A 20811-nucleotide genomic window follows, 5' to 3' on the forward strand; every position below is an offset into this window, starting at 1 on the left:
GTGAAAAGTGTCCTGATGACTGAGTTCTATTGGTGAGTGAGCGGTGTGTGTGTGTGTTGTGTGTGTAGTGGGATCAGGTTGGGAAAATAAATGTATTTCTAAGCACAGAACGATTCCTATCATTACCTTCGAGTCTATATTAGTGGCAACTGAGTTTTAAATAAGTTTTGGATTTTTAAACGTTAAAAAAAAAGCACAGTTAAAAGTTTCTTCCTTAATCTGACAGACTCTTCGGGCCAGGTAACAAGATTAACCAACATGAACTCACTTTCAACCAATCACCATGACTGCTTTTTACTTTCTTTTGCTAAAACAAATTATCAGAATATTTTCAAGTCTCTTCATTATCTGAAGATATTCAGTATATCATTTTTCATTTGATACTACATTCAGAGGACTTTTTCCTAAGTTTCAACAATTTAGAGTCTGTGGTAGCTGTGGTTTGTGACCGTAAGTCTGAATACCCTACCTTGTCTTCTAGGGATGTTTCTATTCTTGTATTAAAGGTGTCATACATAATGCAGCACTATGAATTGCATTTTCAATTCCACATGAGAACCATGAAATGAAATTCTTCAGCTTTATTCCCAACAACTAGAAATCTTAATAGCATTTGCAACAGGGTAGTGGATTTTCTTGGGGAAATAGTACTGATTTCTGGCCTGTAAAGCTGAAGACAGGGGTCAAATCTACATATTAAATTCACTTTAACTTCCAAAACCAGGACTGAAAAAGGTATCGCATTAACCATCAACACTAACATTTCAAGCTAAAGTAGCAGAATTCTTAAATTTTCTTTTAAACTGTAGAATTACTGAGCATGCCAAAAAGCCCTGAGCTAGCACCCATAAATGGGTTGAAGACTATGATTCAGGAAAAGCAGAGAACACAGGTTTGGAGGACAGCTGCATTCAGGCTGGCAATCATTTTAGGCCCTCAAAGTTTAAGGCTGAATAAATACAGAGAAATAGTATTTCTCCTTAACCTTGGAAATAGAGATCAGCAATCTACCTGGAAAGCTTTTGTTAAAACAGCTGTGATGACTCTTCATTTTTAGTTCTTGGTTCTATTGTCCTCATTGGCTGCAGTTACACCATGTGCGAAAACACATCAATTAGGACAAATGGACTGTCAAGGAGTCAGTCAACTAAAAATTACCAGAAGCTCAATAATCAAACAAATATTCTATCAGATCCTTCATGCTAACTGCAAAGCATTAATACACAAAATAGCCATTCCTTTTGCAGATTTATAACACTTTAATATCCTTGCTTAATTAACATGACATTTACATAACAGCATCTAATTAATTTCCAACTAAAGGCACTGTGAGCTAATTAGAAATGCATCATCCTTTTTTAACCAGCTTGTCAATTCCACTCTATCTTAATCTGCACATTGTTTACCTTTGCAGCATCCAAGTTTTCCAGGCTCATAGTTCCAAAGGTGATTTCCGACAACAGATTCAGGAGCTAAAATTCTCCCCCCTCTATAGAGATTTATATCATATTGAGAGTTTTTTGATGAAGCCTTTCAAAAAACAAACATCATGCAATGGAGATAGTGAAATAAACTCTACAGTGTCTCCTGATGTGACCATATTAAGAATGTAAAACTATCTTTTAAAAATCTTCAAAGAGTCTATATTTCTTCAGCAATAAAATATTCATTCTTTTAAAAGCCTTCAATGTGCTAGTACACATGAAAACCTAAAATAGTAAATGGTAATAAGTATCAGGTACAGATCAGAATGCATAGAAAACAAGTCATCTCTTCAGAAAAGAAAACCTATCCTCCAACCTCACCCTAAACCTGCAATTCATGAATCGTTTTAATCAGAAAGGACACAGCTAATCTGTCTACAGAATTGAGTTTGAAAAGTACCATTGATTAAAAACAAGGATACATAAAGATATAATGAGTGGAAATCCAAGTTTACAGAAAATCTTCGGCACAGATAATAGCCCTCCCACTTCTCCAAATGAAACTCCCAAATTAAACCATTGACAAAGATTGTTGCACAATCTAAGTGTTAATCTCTCAGTTAGAAGTTCTACCCCTAACTTGTTCTCACAGCATGTAGATCTACTTAAAAGATTCACGAGGAAGAGATTTTCAAAACGAATTGAAGTTGATATTGGTAACAATCTATTTTGCTCATAAAGGGCTTCTCAACAAAATTTCATTACTAGTCCATGCCTGTTCCCCTATATGTTACAGTGCTGGGCAGTTTTGCAAATATTAGTGTGTGTGTGCACGCCTGTGCTGGCCCATGCACATGGCCGCTTATTAGTCTAACTAGAGGTCCAGTGCACGAAATTTGTGCAGGGTAGGGTCTTTAGGCCTGGCGGGTAATCAGGGCAGATTGGGGCCTTCCTTCCCCTGGCTGCTGGTTACTGGCCAGGGCCTTCCTTTGTTCCATGCCGCCCCCGGTGGTCAGAGCACGTTAAAGCAGGCAGTCGAATTCCTGGTCGGTCGAATTCCCGAGGTGACAATTTGCATATTAGCCTTTTATTATATGGGAAGGATTGCTCAATAGAAACAATATTAAAAATTCTCCCATACTACCTTCCTCAGGGAAAAGCATTGCAAACAAAATGAAATCAGGAATGCTTTCCATTTGCCTGTACTGACAAACTCTTACAGCAGAGTCGACATTCCTATTGGAAAAAATGCCCTCTTCTGAACAAGCAATGACTTCAATGAAATGAGCCTCAGGGTGGGGACAAAGTTTTACTTATTTTGGTAATCTAGCACATTAAGTGTTCAAAATATATTTTTCAATAAGGAATATAGGTCGATAATATTGTAATAACTACATATGTTGCCAGATGGATACTAGACATATTGGGGGTGATAACTTTGTAAAGTATATAAAGGTGTAATCACTGTGTTGTACACCTAAAACTAATATAATACTGTATATCAACTGTAATTAAAAATAAAAAAAAATTGAAAACTGGAAATTTGCTAAAAAAGTAGATTTCAGATACTTTTATCACAAAAAATGGTAACTAAGTAAGGAAAAGATATGTTAATTAGCTTAACTGTAATAATCACTATATCTATATCAAACCAGCCTGTTGTATTCCTTAATGTACAATTTTTATAAAAACAAAACAAAAATATTTTCTTTCACTATTGAATGAAACTGGTCCAGGCCAAAAGCAATGACTGAACATACATAGCTATTCAGAAGGAACTGGAACTCATAATAAACACAGTTGATTTTCACCATATTTACATGTTGATCTAGCACAGCAATTCTGAAACATTTTGGTCTTGGAATCTTTTTACACTTAAAAATTATTAAGGACACTATGGATGTTTTGTTTATATGGGCTAAAACTATTGATTTTTACCTGATCTAAAATTAACACTAAAAAAAAAGTAAAATATATCCTCATTTAAAATTCACAAAAATAATTACATGTCAACATGTTTTATGAAAAACTTTAAAATTTTTTAAAAATATGAGAGTGGCCTGGCATACAGACACCTGGATTTTTACATCTGCATGTGTACATGCAATCTGTTTCAAGGTACTTACACAAAGCATATAAAGAAAAAATACCCTTACACAGATATGTAATTGAAAAAGGAAGGACCTTGTGGGCCCCATGAAGGGCCTTGGGGCCTTCCACAGGTCCTTGAACCACACTTTGAGAACCAGTTGTGTAGAACAAAACAGTTAACTTAAAGGTAAATATAATTTCCAATTTCTCCATACTTTTCTCACATGCCAACTGGTTTATTCTAGTCTTGCAGAAACCAACTGATGTACTAATAGTATAAATAACAGTAAAAAGTTTTCCCATTTTCAACAAAATGATAATATTTAAGTAAATAAAGACATGGGAGAGTGGAATAAACTCTACAGTCATTATTTCAACACAGCATATTTTATTTCTGCTACTTGTGGAAAGAGTAAAAACATGTTTCATAGAACTCAAAGAATTCTGAGCAAGCAGTTAAGTTTGTTTGACTTTAGTTTTTTAGACAGTCTCTCACCTAGAACCATTATGACCCAAACAGAGCTTCCCATATATTAAAATACTGACTGCTAAACACCCACCACCAATACTCCAAATTATGATGTGATGAGGTACAACAGCAATTAACACTGAAATTCTAAGCAACCATCTTGGAGATCAAAACTAAGAACCCTTTTTGAGAGGTTACATCACCTGGATAATAAAGTCAGTTCTATTTTTAGACATTTTTGTTTCTCTCTGTGACAAAGCATATTTAATATGGATATGAAATCAGGAGCTGTCGCTTCTTCAATTTAGACTTCAGTTCTGACTTTACAGGCTTAACTAAGGCCCAACTTAGATTTCTGTATTGGCATTTTACCACCAACATGAGCATGAATTTCATCACATCAATGGAAAAACCACTGAGCATCAGGAGAGTTTTTATTTTTTTGACATAGTTCAGCTACCAAGAGCATTTTCATAAACCTTGGCCTACATTAACAACTGAAAGGCTGCAATGCCTTCTTCAGAAAGGGAAGTGATGTTCTTCAGAGAAAATGGAAAAAGATAATTATTTAGGCCAGAGGTATTGCCCCATGAACATTTAAAAACAATTTTGGTGTGGCTCAGTGGTTGAGCGTTGAAACATGAACCAAGAGATCATTGGTTCGTTTCCCAGATCAGGCACATGCCCGGATTGTGGGCTTGATCCCCAGTGGGAGGCATGCAGAAGGCAGCCAATCTATGTTCCTGTCTATCCCTTTCCCTTCTCCTCTCTCTCAAATCAACAAAAACATTTTTAAAAATAAAAATAATTTTGAACACAGGTGCTCTTTCTTCTTCCTTGCCCCTTTGCTGAGCCTCTCCTAGAGGCACTGTTTTCAGTGACACTGAATGGAAGGTACCTTAGTCTAACTCTAACCCAGCCGTGGGCAAACTACAGCTCGAGGGCTGGATCCGCCCATTTGAAATGAATAAAACTATTGAAAAAAAAGACCGTACCCTTTTATGTAATAATGTTTACTTTGAATTTATATTAGTTCACACAAACACTCCATCCATGCTTTTGTTCCGGCCCTCCGGTCCAGTTTAAGAACCCATTGTGGCCCTCGAGTCAAAAAGTTTGCCCACCCCTGGAACCCTTTTAAAAAAAATATATACTTTTATTGATTTCAGAGGGAGAGGGAGAGAGAGATAGGAACATCAATGATGAGAGAGAATCACTGATCAGCTGTCTCCTGCATGCTCTACACTGGGGATCAAGACCACAACCTGGGCATGTGCACTGACAGGGAATTGAACCATGACCTCCTGGTTCATAGGTTGATGCCAGACTAGTCTAACCTTTTTGTTTCATAGAGAACACTAGCAGGTCTTACTAAAAGGACCTCTTTTTGCAAGTAATAGTTGAAAATGTCACAATTTGAATTATGTAGAGAAGTGTTTATATCAATATTTTGGAATTTAAAAAATTCTTTAACAAGGTGGAATCTTATTGGGTTTTTTTTTTTAAGTCTAAAGCATCCTTTTGATAGATCAAAAATAAAAGTGGTTAAGTAATGAATACAAAATGTAAAGTTATACGCAGTCATTTTTTGGCATTGGCAGCTCTGGATTTTTGGAGAGAAGTTCACAAACATAATTAAAATATATTCAAGTAAAGTTGACATAACTACCTCTAACACACCCAAAGTAATGCACCTATAATAATATAATTTTTTTCAGCCAAACACTTCTGTCACAAAAGGTTAGGTTTAGTTTAAAATCAGCAGTGTCACCCATTACCTGAGTCTACACATAACAAAAACAATACGACAATTGCAAAGGGCTAAAGCTGTGTGAAGTGTGGTTGTTCACTACGACCTTTATTTTCACAGCAAAGTATAGGACATTTCACTTAATAAGAACATTTTTAAAAATTTTGCATTCGCAAAAAGGGGGCAGTGACGATATTGCTTTAAAACCTAGTCTGAATATCAATAACTGTAAAATCTCATAGGTGCCCAGCAAATCTTTATAAAAAACTAACCTTTCAGATTTGTAGGTTTCTAAAGGGACCCTTAAAATGAGTGTTTAAAGTTTGCAAAGGGGGATTTTGAAGGGGGAAATTCAGGTGAGAAAAAAACTGTTATTTCACAACAGGTAGGTGGCTGTTTGCACAGTTAAAAAGTCTCCTATTATTTTAAAAGCTCTTGTAAAAGGGATGAATTGTCCCCACAACAAAGTAACCAAATATCTAAACATGGTAGGGAAATTGCCTTTTTGAGTTGCTTCATCTTGAGGTTATGAAATGGCACAGAAAATAATAAAAAATATTAAGCAGCTTTTCAAAATCAGGTTCAGGCAATGAGAAACCTCTCTTTAATGTAGCAAAACACATGTGAGTAGGCTTCCAAAATTAAGAAAAAGAAACTTTTCTAAATATTTAAATCAGTAAGTATTTACTGAGTATTGCCTTGCCAAACACTATGCTGGGTGCCATGGGGCACAGCAAAGCAGCATAAAAGAAAATCTTTGTTTATTGTCCTGGCCAGTGTTTCCAAGTGGCCCCCCACAGGGATGCAGGTTCGAGTCCCAGTTGAGGGCACATACCTGGGTTGTAGGATTGATCCCCTGCCCCTGTTAGGGCAGTGCAGGAGGCAACCAATGGATGTGTCTCTTTCATATGGATGTTTCTCTCTCTGGCCCCCGCCTTCCTTCCTCCCTTCCACTCTCTCTAAAAATCAATGGAAAAAATATCCTCGGGTCAGGATTAACAAAAAAAATCCCCCAAAACCTTTGCTGATTTTGGGTTTCATCTGTAAACTGGTACAGAGAGATGACATTCTCATGTCAAAGAGGTAACCAAGACAGTATGTGATTAGATGTTTCAGGTAAGAAATACAGGAAGGAATCAATACAGATAAAGTGGTTTTGAAGTGGGCTTCCAAGAACATGTAAAAACCTGATATATGAGTACCATGGTGTCAGCTGGGGACAAGGGTCTGGTTTGGTTCAGAGTTCAGCATCAGTGCTGGGAATAGGCAGGTCAGATACAACAAGGGTCCAGATTACTGGGGAAGATTAGATTAAGAGATCAACCAAAGGACTTGTATGCATGCATATAAGCATAAGCAATGGAAGCAAGACAATGTTGGGGGGGGAGGGGGAGGACATGTGCTGAGGGGTAGGAGAAGCCGGGGGAAGGTCAATGGGGAAAAAAAAAAAGGAGACATATGTACTACTATTTGTAATACTTTAAACAATAAAATTAAATTTAAAGAAAAAGAATCTGGATGACCAAATAGGTGATGAATCAATATAAGAAATCCCTTGTTGGTTTAATACAATATTAATGAGGGAATCATCTGATAAGTTTATAGACTAGAACAAGATTAGAAGCAAGAACAGTATAAAGATTAGGGCTGTAATCCTATAAAAACATGGTGGCAGTGACAAATTTGCAGACCTTTAATATTTCTCAATTGAGCTTAACTAGAAGATCATAAACAAATTCATAATTAGGAAATATGAACAATACCAGAACAATTAAGATTTAATTTGTGTACTTAGATTATATGTACTCTAAAATTAAAAGCCCCTTTAATAGAAGAAATTTTAAAAATAAGAACACTGTGTAATTTTATTCTAATAAATACAGAAATCTAGATAAAATGGATGTTTTTATAATATTAATTACTAATATCATCTTTAAATGAAACAAAAATATGAATAGTCCAATATCAGCTATCGGGCCAATCAGTTTCATGAATAAGTTCTTCAAGCTTTCAAAGAATAAATATACTGCACAATGTCAGAACATCAAATACAAGGCTATGTTAAAGCACAGTTAAAATTAAAAGCTTTCCACATGCACATCACATATAAACACACTCATATATAAAATTAACTCACTTATTAAACAAGTTAAAATTTAGCTCTAGCTGGTTTGTCTCACTGGATAGAGCATTGGCCTGCGGACTCAAGGGTCCTGGGTTTGATTCCAGTCAAGGGCATGTACCTCGGCTGCAGGCTTGATCCCCAGTGGGGGGTGTGCAGGAGGCAGCTGATCAATGATTCTCTGTAATCACTGATGTTTCTATCTCTCTTTCTCCCTCCCCTTTCCTCTCTAAAATCAATAAAAATATTTTTTTAAAAGGTTAAAATTTAAAGTAAAATTAGTATTTTGAATTCAGTGAAAAAGTTTTCCATTATTTTAAAAGCTCTGTTAAAAGTGATTATAATGCAAGACAAGTAGGGTTTATTCAAGGAGTGCAAAGATGGTTTAACACTGGAGGTCTATTAAGTTAGGAGATTACACATTAAAGGAGAAATCCATATGACCATCTCAATAGATGCTGAAAAAGCATTTTATAAAATTCAACACTCCTTTCAAATTAAAAAAATATATATTAGTAACTTGTAAACAGAAGAGTTTCCTTAATCTGATGCATAATACCTACAAGAAACCTACTGCAAATACTGCAAACACTATATTTGTGAAATCCTACTAGAAGTAGTCTCATCAAAGTCAGGAATGAGAAAAAGAAAAAATATAAAGCTGTAAAGAAGAATTTCTAGCAAGTAATGTATAAGGTTTGTATTAAGAAAATAATAAATCTTTACTCAGAAATATATAAATTTTGAATAAAGATAAATGACATAATGATATGAGAAGACTCAACTAGTATGCTAAAATGCCCACAATTATTCCCAATTTAATTTATATATTCAATGTAATCCCAATCACAACCACACTGGAATTTTTAATAGACCTCTACAATGTGACTAAAAAACTTATCCGGAAGAGAAAATACAAAGTAACAAACAAAATTTAAAAAACATAAACTAAGGAGGAGTAGCTCCATCAAATAAAAATACCTCATATCATATACAAAATAAATTCAAGATGGATTCAAGAACTAGATAAATTAAAAGCTAAACTATAAAAGTATTAAAATACATAGAGAAAATATTTTTATAACCCTGATGGAGAAAACCTAAGAAACACAAAAACCTAGAAGACAAAAGACCAACAGACTTGAATTTGAAAGTTTGTATACTTTCTAATGGAATTCAAGGCACCCAAATAAAAAATAAAAGCCAAGTGACATACCAGAAGAAAATATTTGTAAGATATATAACAAAGGTTTATTATCCAGAATATGAGTTCCCACAAATCAGTAACAAAAAGATGCTAATAAATAAGCAAAGAATGCAGATAGGAAAATTACTGAAGATATCTACACTAATAAAAGACAAAGATGCTAATTGACCATACATTCACTATGCCCTAAACCACACCCACCAGCCAATCAGAACGACTGTATGCAAATTAACCCAACCAAGATGACGGCTGGCAGCAAGCAGGAGGCTTGGTTGCCCCGGCGATGGAGGAAGCCAAGCTTCCCGCCAGCTCTAAGCCGGCTGTGGCCTCCACTAAAGGCAACAAAGTTTCAATTATAAAAGATAAACAAATCCCAGATACCTGCTTCCAGCCAGCCTCCACTGGGAGCTTGGGTGGCTAGAGGTTGTGGCCAGCCTGACAACAGCCATCAGCCCCTCACCCAGGCTGGCCAGGCACTCCTATATAACAAAAGGATAATATGCAAATTGACCATAACAACAGAACAATTGGGAATGACTGGTCACTATGACACACACAGACCACTAGGGCGCAGATGCTCAATGCAGGAGCTGCCCCCTGGTGGTCAGTGCGCTCCCATACGGGGAGCTCTGCTCAGCCACAAGCCAGGCTGATGGCTGCCAGTACAGTGGTGGTGGTGGGAGCCTCTCCCGCCTCCTCAGCAGCACTAAGGATGTCCGACTGCAGCTTAGGCCTGCTCCCTGCTGGCAAGTGGACATCCCCCAAGGGCTCCCGGGCTGCCAGAGGGATGTCTGCCAGCTTAGGCCCAATCCCCCCCAGGGAGCAGGCCTAAGCCAGCAGGTGGTCATCCCCTGAGGGGTCCCAGACTGTGAGAGGGCACAGGCCAGGCTGAGGGACCCCCCACCATGAGTGCACAAATTTTTGTGCACTGGGCCTCTAGTCTATATATATAAACGCTAAGCGACCGAATGACCAAACTACCGGTTGACCAGTTGCTATGATGTGCATTGACCACCAGGGGGCAGATGCTCAATGGAGGAGCTGCCCCATGGTGGTCAGTGTACTCCCATAGCCAACCTCCTGCAGTCCCTCCCCACCGCCAACTGCCCTCCCATTGGCCCTGATTATGGGGGGGAGGGGGCGCCGGCCAGTCAACCTCCCACGGCCCCTCCCCGCAGCTGGCCCAACCACCCACCAGGCCATGGGAACCCACCTGTGCATGAATTTGTGCACCAAGCCTCTAGTAAATAAATAATAAACATATGAAAGAATGCTCAATTTCACTATCAGGAGATGTTAGGGGAATGCAAGTTAAAATGGACTATTCTTTCACTGTTGTGAAAAAAATAAAAAATAAAGGAACACTTAATACTGGTAAAAATATGGGAAACAATCTCAAACACTATTCTTAGGAATATAAAGTAGTAATGTAATTTTGGAGATTAATTTGGCCATGTATATCAAATTTAAAAAATATATATATATATATATATATGCATGCTAGAGGCCTAGTGCACGAAATTCATACACGGGGGGGGGGGGGTCCCCTCACCCAGCCTGCACCATCTCCAATCCAGGACCCTCAGGGGATGTCCAACTGCTGGCAGTTGAACATCCCTCTCACAATCCTAGACCGCTGGCTCCTAATCGCTCACCTGCCTACCTGCCTGGTCGCCCCTAACTGCCCCTCCTGCTGGCCTGGTTGTCCCTAGCTGCCCCCTGCTGCCGTCCAGGTCACCCCCAACTGCCCCCTCCCTGTCGTCCTGGTCACCCCTAACTGACCCCCCACCAGCCCGGTCACCTCTTACTACCCCCCCTGCTGGCCTGGTTGCCACTCAAAGCCCCCACACACACCCCCACCAGCCTGGTCGCCCCATGCAGCCTGCTGTTCAGTTGTTTGGTCGCACCTCACTAACCCCCCTGCTGGCCTGGTTGTAGGCAGCCATCTTGTGAGGGTGTGAGGGTCAATTTGCACATTAAAGCTTTATTATATAGAATTCTCTGACTTGTTAGTTCGTCTCCCATTAGTCATTTACAAAGCTTTTACTTCACATGGTTAATAGTGAAATATTAGAAATAGCTAAGAGAAAATAGTAATTATATGAAACTAGAGGCCCGATGCATGAAATTCGTGCAAGGGGCTTGGCCCACACAGCCGCTGCTGCTTGCCTCAGCCCTCGCTTCATCTGGAAAGTCGTCCAGAAGGTCGTTTGACTGTCTGGTCTAATTAGCATATTACACTTTTATTATTTTAGATGCTATAGAGCAGTTTTTTAAAAATTAGGCAGATTTCTTTGTTCTGACCTGGAAAATACCTCTAAAATATATTAAATTAAAAAGCAGGTTAAAAAACAATATATAGAGATAGTATATTCTAATTTGTATAAAAATAAAGAAAAACTTAAATGTATGTCAACATGTACATAAATGCATAGCAAAAAATATATAATCCAAAATGAATAAATAATGGTTATCTCTAGAAAGAGTGGGAATTTGCTGGAGGTGGAGTGGAGAAATTAAAGGAGTATTTTCACCTTTTATTCTATACTAGAGGCCCGGTGCACGAAATTCATGCATTGGGGGGGAGGGTCCCTCAGCCCGGCCTGTGCCCTCTTGCAGTCGGGAGCTCTTGGGGGACATCCTTGGCAATTCTGTGGAGGCGGAAGAGGCTCCTGCCACCGTCGCTGCACTCGCCAGCTGTGAACTCAGCTTCTGGCTGAGCAGTGCTCCCCCTATAGGAGCACACTGACCACCAGGGGGCAGCTCCTGCAGTGAGCGTCTGCCCCCTGCTAGTCAGTGCGTGTCATAGCGACTGGTTGTTCCACTGTTTGGTTGATTTACATATTAGCCTTTTATTATATAGGATAAACCTGCATGTCATTACCTTTACTTGTATTTTTAAAAATAAGGTTAAAACTTTAAAGGGGCGGGGGGGGGGGGGGACAGCAAATGAATAATTTTAAAAATTATGGTGTTGCTTTCATTAGGCCTTTATTTCAACAATAACTTGAAGGTCAGATGACACTAAAGCTTGAATAGTTCAAGTCCAGATAACATGGAATAAAAATAATTTCCATAAGAAAACACTCCTAAACTGCTCAAGTCCTCCTGCATTTTGATAGGGATTAATTTAATGATCCCATACATTGATTCCTGGTGAGTTACAGCCATTCAATTCAATATAGCATATAACTGTACATTATCATACTGTACCGCCAAGTATCAATCTTCTTAGAACATAGCCCTAATAAAAGCAGCATGCTTTACAGAATCAGCTTCAGGATAAATAAATGCGCTGGGGGGAAAAAACCTTTAAATTAAAACCAAAAGAGACATTTTTCATTATGGGAAAGAATCTTCCACTTTGAGACTATTATAAAACAGAAAAGCTCCATCTGCTGTATAATTATCTCTGATAAACAGCCTGATGCTTTGAGCTTCATTAGAGAAAAGGGAAGAGAAAGACACATACAGAGAGGTCTGTAAATAAATCCCCCCACAATATTTCACATAAAACCAGCTCAGCAGGAAGTCATAAAATATTTTAATAAGTAGTATTTTCTAAATGTTCTACTAGAATAAGCCAGCCTATGTTGGCTAATATTTGGTTTTCTAAAGTAGGAATACTTCAAAAAAAGGGAAAATTAGTTTCATTTAGGAATTATTAGAAATTAAACTGGTAAAAACAAAAAGTTTAGCCACTTGGTGGCAGTGATATTAATTTTCTAAGGGACAGATAAGGGCTTGTCAGACAGGAATAAAGACTAGTAGCCAATGAAGCCTAATGCATGTTCAAAGACCCAAGGACAGTCTAGCAAAGCAATCTGTTAAAATGCACCCCGTTTTATTTTACTTTTTAAATGCCTAGGGGAGCTAGAGAGTATCCCCGGGAACCAGTTTCCAAGGAAATAAAAGAAATCTCTTTGTTCAACCAAACTAATTTAACCACAGATAAAGAATGCTCTGAAATCTCTATTTGGGGAATCACTGTCATATTAAAGAAAAATCCATCCACACTTGGAAATTAAACTTCAGTAAATATTTTAAAAGTATTTACTAACATTTGCATAGTATGGTTCTCACTTTTTCTGTATATTTTCTTTTCCTACAACAAAAGCATCTCCTGGGTAGATGCAGTATAAAAGGGTAGGAACAACCCGAGCATTATGGAGGAAAAGGACCAGAGCTGAGTTCTAGCCCCGTCATGTGCCTCAAGACAGGTCACAATACAAGCCTTTTCCTCTGTAGAATAGAAAAGAGATTATCTGCCTTGCCAATGTTGCACACTGTCAGGATGATCTCAGAAAAATGTTTGTCAACGTGTTTTGTAAAACAGAGGTTGGCAAACTTCTTCTGTAAAGGACCACTGGGTCTCTGTAGCAACTACCCAATTCTGCTGTTGTATAGCAGACACAGCCATACAAAATACATAAATGAATGAACATGGCAGTGTTCCAATAAAATTTATGAACATTGAAATTTCAATTTCATGTTATTTTCATGCCACAAAATACTTTTGATATTTTTCAATGCTTTAAAAAATCATTCTTAGCTCATAGGGCATACAAAAATAAGTGCTGGACTGGATTTGACCCTTGGGCTGTAGTTTGCCAACTCCTCTTGTAAAGGATAGTTTTATATATGTTGATTGCTGTTTATTTCTTACTAGAGGCCTGGTGCATAAAATTCATGCATGGGTAGGGTCCCTAGGCCTGGCCTGCGATCATGGCCGATCAGGTTTCCTGCCTCCTCCTTCCCTCACCACCTGTGCACCACCACCGCACGATTCCCCCCACTTCCCTCTTTCCTCACTCCCTCAGCGTCCCAAAGTCACTGCTGGTGGCCTGCCATGTTCCATGCCGCTCCCTGGTGGTCAGCGCATGTCATAGCGAGCGACTGTACTCCTGGTCTCCTGGTTGAACTCCTGAGGGGACACTTTGCATATTAGGTTTTTATATATATATACACTATGGCCTAGTGCACGAATTCGTGCATGGGGGAGGAGGTGTTCCTCAGCCCAGCCTGCACCCTCTCCAATCTGGGACCTTTCGAAAAATGTCCTACTGCCGGTTTACAGTGATTGGGCCTAAACTGGCAGTTGGACATCCCTCTCGCAATCCGGGACTACTGGCTCCTAACTGCTCATCTGCCTGCCTGATTGCCCCTAACCACTCTGCCTGCCGGCCTGCTCGCCCCCAACTGCCCCCCGCCATCGGCCTGCTTGCCACAAAATGCCCCCCCGCCAGCCTGATCACCCCCAACTGCCTCCCCTGCTGGCCTGCTCGCCCCCACCTTCCCTCCCCACTGGCCTGCTCACTACAAACTGCCCCCCCCCGCTGTCCTGATCACCTCCAACTGACCCCCACTGATGGCCCGCTTGCCCCCAACAGGCCCCCCTGCTGGTCTGCTTACCCCCAATGGCCCTGCCCCCCACCAGCCTGATCTTCCACAACTGCCTTCCCCTCTTGGTCTTTAACCGCCTCTACCTCGGCCCCACCACCATGGCTTTGTCCAGAAGGTCTCCCAGGCTAATTAGCATATTACCCTTTTATTAGTATAGATAGAGGCCTGGTGCACGGGTGGGGTCCGGCTGGTTTGCCCTGAAGGGTGTCCCGGATCAGGGTGGGGGTTCCCTTGGGGCGTGGGGTGTCCTGGACAAGGGGCCTGTGGTGGTTTGGAGGTTGGCCACGCCCCCATGGGGTGAGGGTCGCCACTGGGGGGGCGTGGCCAGCCTGGGTGAGGGGCTGAGGTCTGTGTTCAGACTGGCCACACCCACTTCAGGATGGGGGGGTCCTGCTGGGGTGCCTGGCCAGCCTTGGTGAGGGGCTGATGGCTGTTTGCAGGCTGGCCAAGCCCCCCAGCAGGGACCCTCACCTCATGAGGGTGTGGGGTCCCCATTGGGGTGCCTGGCCAGCCTGGGTCAGGGGCTGATGGCTGTTTGCAAGCTGGCCACGGCCCCGGCAACCCAAGCTCCCAGACCCTCCTTGAGCAGAGGCCACAGCAGCTGGAAGCAGGTATCTGGGGGTTATTTATCTTCTATAATTGAAACGTTGTAGCCTTGAGCGGAGCCCACAGCCAGCCAGGGCAGGCGGGAAGCTTGGCTTCCTCCATCGCCAGGAGCAACCCAAGCCTCTTGTTGGATCAAGCTCCGCGGCTGCTGCCATCTTGGTTGGATTTGCATACTCGCTCCTGATTGGCTGGTGGGTGTGACTGGTGGGTGTGGCTTGTGGGTGTAGTGGAGGTACAGTCAATTTGCATGTTTCTCTTTTATTAGATAAGATAGATGCGCCTTTATAGAACTTAGGAGAGTGTTCTGTATGAGGTGGGCCTTCTCTAACTGCTAGATCAGAATATTTGAAAACTGTTTCTTCCCATTCCTCTTCCCTAGTAAGTAGTTCTCTTCCTCTCCTGCTTAGAAAGAAACAGACCATTAGACTCTCCTCCAACACCTCAATTTCCATCCAATATGTAGTGGGCTTAGGAGTCAGGGGAGAAACCTAGATAAGCATTCATATCATAAGGCTCCCAAACAGGTCATAAGTAGAAATGTTAGGCCTTCAAGAGCATGACAACAGGAAAGCTCATTTATAGGAGCTTTCTTTTATAAAGAAAGGGGCATTTTTTCATTTTTTAAGTCCAATCTGGTAAGACTCTGACTTCATGTAACCAGTACTCTGCCCATCATTCAAAAATAACAACAAAACAAAAATTTGTTCCAGTGTTCTATCTATAACCTGACATTATCCCCAATAGTTGATTCAATAAACACAGGTTAAAAAAAAATCACACTTTATCTCCTCTATGAAAAACCTAGAAATTTGGTCGATAGTAAATAGGTAGTAGCAAAAGTAGAAATGTAATTTTGTTCTTTGTAAGTATCTGTACAACATCCCTTCCCTCTGTTATTTTCATTTACATGCAACATCCTTTATAGTATAAATCACTATAGAGACAGACAGACAGACAGACAGACAGCTATGATGTGGTACCAGAGAGCAGGGCTGCTCTATAATCTTGGGCAAGATACTGAATCATCCTGTGCCTCCATTTCCATGTCTGTGAAACAGATATGGTGATAGTACTTACCTTAAAGGGTAATTATAAAGTAGGCTAATACAGATAAAGTATTTGAAACAGTCCTTGATGAGTACTCTAGTGCTAGCTATTACCATTATTACAGCAATTAAATGCTGTGACAATTTTTAGTCACTATTTGCATTTTTTTACATTGTTTTTTGAAAATGTTTCTAATGGCTAACATCCCATGAACTCTTCTGCAGACACACAAAATGGGAGAGGAAGAAATGTGTGTGTTGTTCAGACAAAAACATATAATTTGAATATCTGTTTTATTTGACTTTCAGTCAGGCGTTTTAATTCTTTTGGATAAAAGTCTGTATTTTACACACACTTGTCAATAGATCTTATTCCAGCTGCAGTCTTTTCAAACAGCATTAATGTACCGACTCTTACAACCTTTTTGTTCACATATTCATTTAACAGTGAGAAGTAGAAAGCAGATGTAAGCAATACTCACTCTCTTGATTATTAGGAATAAAACCTTTCAACAAGCCCCAAAGACAAAGTACTTCCCGTTCAACACACAGTAACAACTGATCTATAACTGCTGTACAGTTTACAAATTATGTAGTACTTGGATTGGAAATCCCAAGCCCATTTCTCTTCAACTCCCACACCCTTTACTTCTCCATAACTCTTTAGAGGAGGAAGCTAAGAAATTCTGGTTCCTAAGGATACAAAAAGATCAACATAAGTAATCCCATACTGCTTCTTTCTACATCTTTCTTCTCCTAGGTAGGTCATAGCTAAAGAAAGTTGCAAGGTGTCAATGGATGAGGCTGTCTAATCTCTCCTGAGTCTTCACTACTACTTGGCAATCACTTTCACTTATAATGTATCCACCCTGACAGTACTAACAGCTTTAACAAACCTCCCTTATTTTCCCCATCCCTATATCCCCCACCTACAATCCAGACACATATCTCTTCATTCTAGCAGTTTTCAACCTCGGTGAGGTAGCAAAAGCCACCTGAGAAAGCTTCTGTAAATGACAAACCACTGCTCCTGTTGCTGCCTCCCTCTTACCCCAAAATTCTTATGCTCCTGTTTGGAAGAACAAGCCAGAAACTCAGGGAGAGGCATATGTATTTGAAAAGGTGACTTCCTTGTGGGTAGAGACCTAATCTTACTCATTTCTATTCCTAGCACTTAACCAAGTGGGCTCTCAGCAAATGAATACCCAAACCAATGAAATCATTTATTAAAGTAACCAATCTCGTGAGGTCTCCAAATGTCTCTTGGCAGTTTACAGTCTGTAGCATTTTCACGAAGGTGAGGTAATATGTTATAGTGGTTGAAAGCACAGGCTCTGAAGACAAATTAGTGGGTTGGAATGTGAACTACACTGCACAGCAGGAGCTCTGTAACTCTGGACAGAAGTTACTGAACCTCTCTGTGCTCCAACTTTCTCATCTGTAAAATAGGAGAGAATAAGAGTACCTACCACACAGGGTATTGTGAAAATAAAATATTAATACATGTAAAGAGCTTAGAAGAGTGCTTAGAATGGAGCAAACACTATATAAATGTGAGCTAACGTTTTTCTCTGAAGCCGCATGCCCGAATTTGAGTCCTGTTTCTGATATGTACTTAAGTGTTAATGATCACAGGCAAATTACTTGATCTCACTGTGCCTGTTTCCCTATCTATAGAATGGGGATAATGATAGTATCTATTTCACTGGTTGTCTTGAGAAATAAAAGATGAAATATGCAACACATATAGCACAATGTCTTGTACATAAAGCACTCAATAAATGGTAGCTATTATCACCTCAGTCTCACGTGCATTTTGGCTGCTGAAGTTGGTTTGCTATGGCCTGACTCTGGTGTATGTGTGGGTCCAATCAGTTAAGTTCCATCAGATGAGATCCTGACCAGCTCTAACCCTTTCCACAGATAAGGAATTCTTAATCTAATGTCCATAGTGAACTTTAAAAATTTTTTATTCAAAATTGGGTATAAAAGAATGGTGTATATTTTTCTGAGACAAAGGGCCATAGCTTTCATTAGCTCCTCAATAAGTAAATGAGCCTAAATAGATTTTTAAAAACAAGCAAAACCTATTGCCAATAACATTACCAGTACAATTTTCATCTTTTTTCTTCTCTTAAAACAATTTCTACACCTTCCCCTGAGTCTCTAAATCAAAGTTACAGTATTTTAAAAAGTCTCTCTGCAATGTGATTCTAGTATAATCCTTCTCATTTATAATACTGCCAGATTATTTCTTCAAAAGAACTATAATAGTACTTTCTCTGCTCAAAAACCTAAATACTGTCCAATATCCAATATCATAGCTGAACATTCAAGCCTTTATAACTTGGCCATAGTCTACCTTTCCAGCCTTGTCCTCCATACATGGCCCTAAAGGAGTCACTTGCCATTGCAGAAATCCACGTGGCTTTCCTCCATATCTCACTCTACTCTATCTAGAATATCTTCAACACCACTTTCTCCAGTAAACCAATACTCATCTTTAATAGTTACTGTCTTTAATAACAAATATATTTCATTCCCCCTGCTAAATAGTAAATTCTTTGAGGATAGGGACTATGGCCTCCTTTACTTTTATATTCTCAACTTTACCTAGTATCATGGTTTATAAATTTAGATAAATATTAGTTCTCTGGTAATCTTTTCAAAGTTAGTAGACAGAACATTTCAAGAATTTCTAGATATTCATGAAATTTGAAATACCAAATTTCAATCTGTTAACTAAAGCTTTTAAAAGGCAAAAACTGCTATGTCATAACATAATTTTCAACACACTGTAAGTTATAGTTGTGCCCTGAAGGACACAACTATGGTTACAGCATTATAAAGATTAAGTGGACAGCCCTAGTGGTTTAGCTCAGTGGATAGAGCAGTGATGGCGAACCTATGAAAAGCATGTCAGAGGTGACACGTGAACTCATTTTTTTGGTTGATTTTTCTTTGTTAAATGGCATTTAAATATATAAAATAAATATCAAAAATATAAGTCTTTGTTTTACTATGGTTGCAAATATCAAAAAATTTCTATATGTGACACGGCACCAGTTAAGTTAGGGTTTTTCAAAATGCTGTCACGCAGAGCTCAAAAGGTTCGCCATCACTGGGCTAGAGTGTCGGCCTGCAAACTGAAGGGTTCCGGTTTGATTCTGGTCAAGGGCACATGCCTGTTTTGTGGACTTGATTCCCAGAAGGGGGTGTGCAGGAGGCAGCCAATTAATGATTCTCTCTTATCATTGATGTTTCTATCTCTCTTTTCCTCTCTTCCTCTCTAAAATCAGTAATAAATATATTTTTAAAAAATAGAATCAATAAAGATTAAGTGGACAATAAATTTCCAAATCATATATATGATAATGGTATTCTATCACTAAGGACTTACAGAAGAGTAACAGAAACCACCTCCTCCCTTCAAATACCTAAGTTCTATGACCCCCACAATGTTATTATCTAAGTCAATTGCCTAGAAACATTCAAAGCCCAGTTAGTGAAAGAAGTAAGGTTTCAATCCAAGGTTCCTAAATCAGGGGCAAGTTCCCTAGACTGGTGGTTCCCAACACTTGCTGCAGTTTAGAATCCTCTGCAGAGTTAAAAAGAACAGATTCCTGGCCCTCCATCCACACCGATTAAATCAGACTTAAGAAATGCTGCTGAAGATTACAATTTGTTTTAAAAATTCCCAGTGGATACTAATTTTCCAGGGCTGAGAACCACTGGCCTAGACTGGTTGAAAATCTTATATACCTTGGCAATTATCATAAAAGGCAATCTTTTAAGATCAACTTAAGCTATACAGAATGGATGAAACTTATCCTCTAATTTACTGACTTGGGCCTATATGCCAACAATTAGTCTTGAATTTACAAAGCTGCTATCTTCTCTTCTGGGATGAGGCATTATGAAGAAACTCATGATAGTAATTCACTTACACTCCTCTTTACTTGGTGAAGTTACATTCAGTTCTGTCGGAAGCGGCTGCTGGCTGGGACTAAGAGTTGGCGTGGTTATAGAGGTATTGTTGTTGTCACTGGTGGTCTCTTCGGAAAACAAATCTGATTGGCTGTTACTTGTACTTGGAGCGGAATCATCGTCTGGTTGTTTCTTTTGAAAATCTGGGGGGGGGAAAGTAAGAAAACCAATTTAATTAAGGCATTCATAATCTCCTTGGGTATCAGAACAAAATGAAAGTTAGCAGAAAGATAAATGTAATAGCAGCAATAATAAAGACTAATTTGGGTGCTTAAAAAAATGGAGGTGCCCTGACCGGTGTGGCTCATGTAAACTGGTTGGAGTGTCATCTTGTACACCAAGTGATGGTGGGTTTGATTCCTGGTCAGGGCACTTACTGGGGTTGCAGGTTTGATCCCCAATGGGGGTGCATGCGAAAGGCAACCAATGTCTGTCTGTCTCTCTCTCTTCCTCTCTCTCTCTCTCTCTCTCTCTCTCTCTCTCTCTCTCTCTCTCTCTCCCCCCTCTTTCTCTCTCCACCCCACCCCTTCCTCTCTCTAAAGTCAAATTTAAAAATGGAAGTAAAATACTGGTCAAAAACATATAAAATTGATAGAGAGGATAACTACATTGCTTAGAAGAATGGTAGAATGCTGATTTTAATGTAAGACTTTGCAAAGCAAAATGCTATTAAAATTTTAGGGATAATTAATAGAAAGAAAAAGAA

At 39.5% G+C, this 20811-nt stretch overlaps 1 protein-coding gene across 4 annotated transcripts in view; it reads right to left on the minus strand.

The window, feature by feature from the left end:
- Positions 1–20811, minus strand: part of ZFAND3 (zinc finger AN1-type containing 3) — a 346984-nt gene that overhangs the window by 79096 nt on the left and 247077 nt on the right. For all 4 annotated transcript variants that reach the window (XM_036316889.1, XM_036316886.1, XM_036316887.1 and 1 more), the window contains exon 3: positions 20066–20248. In XM_036316889.1, coding sequence (XP_036172782.1) covers positions 20066–20248 — 183 coding nt within the window. The remainder of the gene's footprint in view (positions 1–20065; positions 20249–20811) is intronic.

Source organism: Myotis myotis, unplaced genomic scaffold (assembly GCF_014108235.1).
Source record: "Myotis myotis isolate mMyoMyo1 unplaced genomic scaffold, mMyoMyo1.p scaffold_m19_p_7, whole genome shotgun sequence".
Taxonomy (NCBI): domain Eukaryota; kingdom Metazoa; phylum Chordata; class Mammalia; order Chiroptera; family Vespertilionidae; genus Myotis; species Myotis myotis.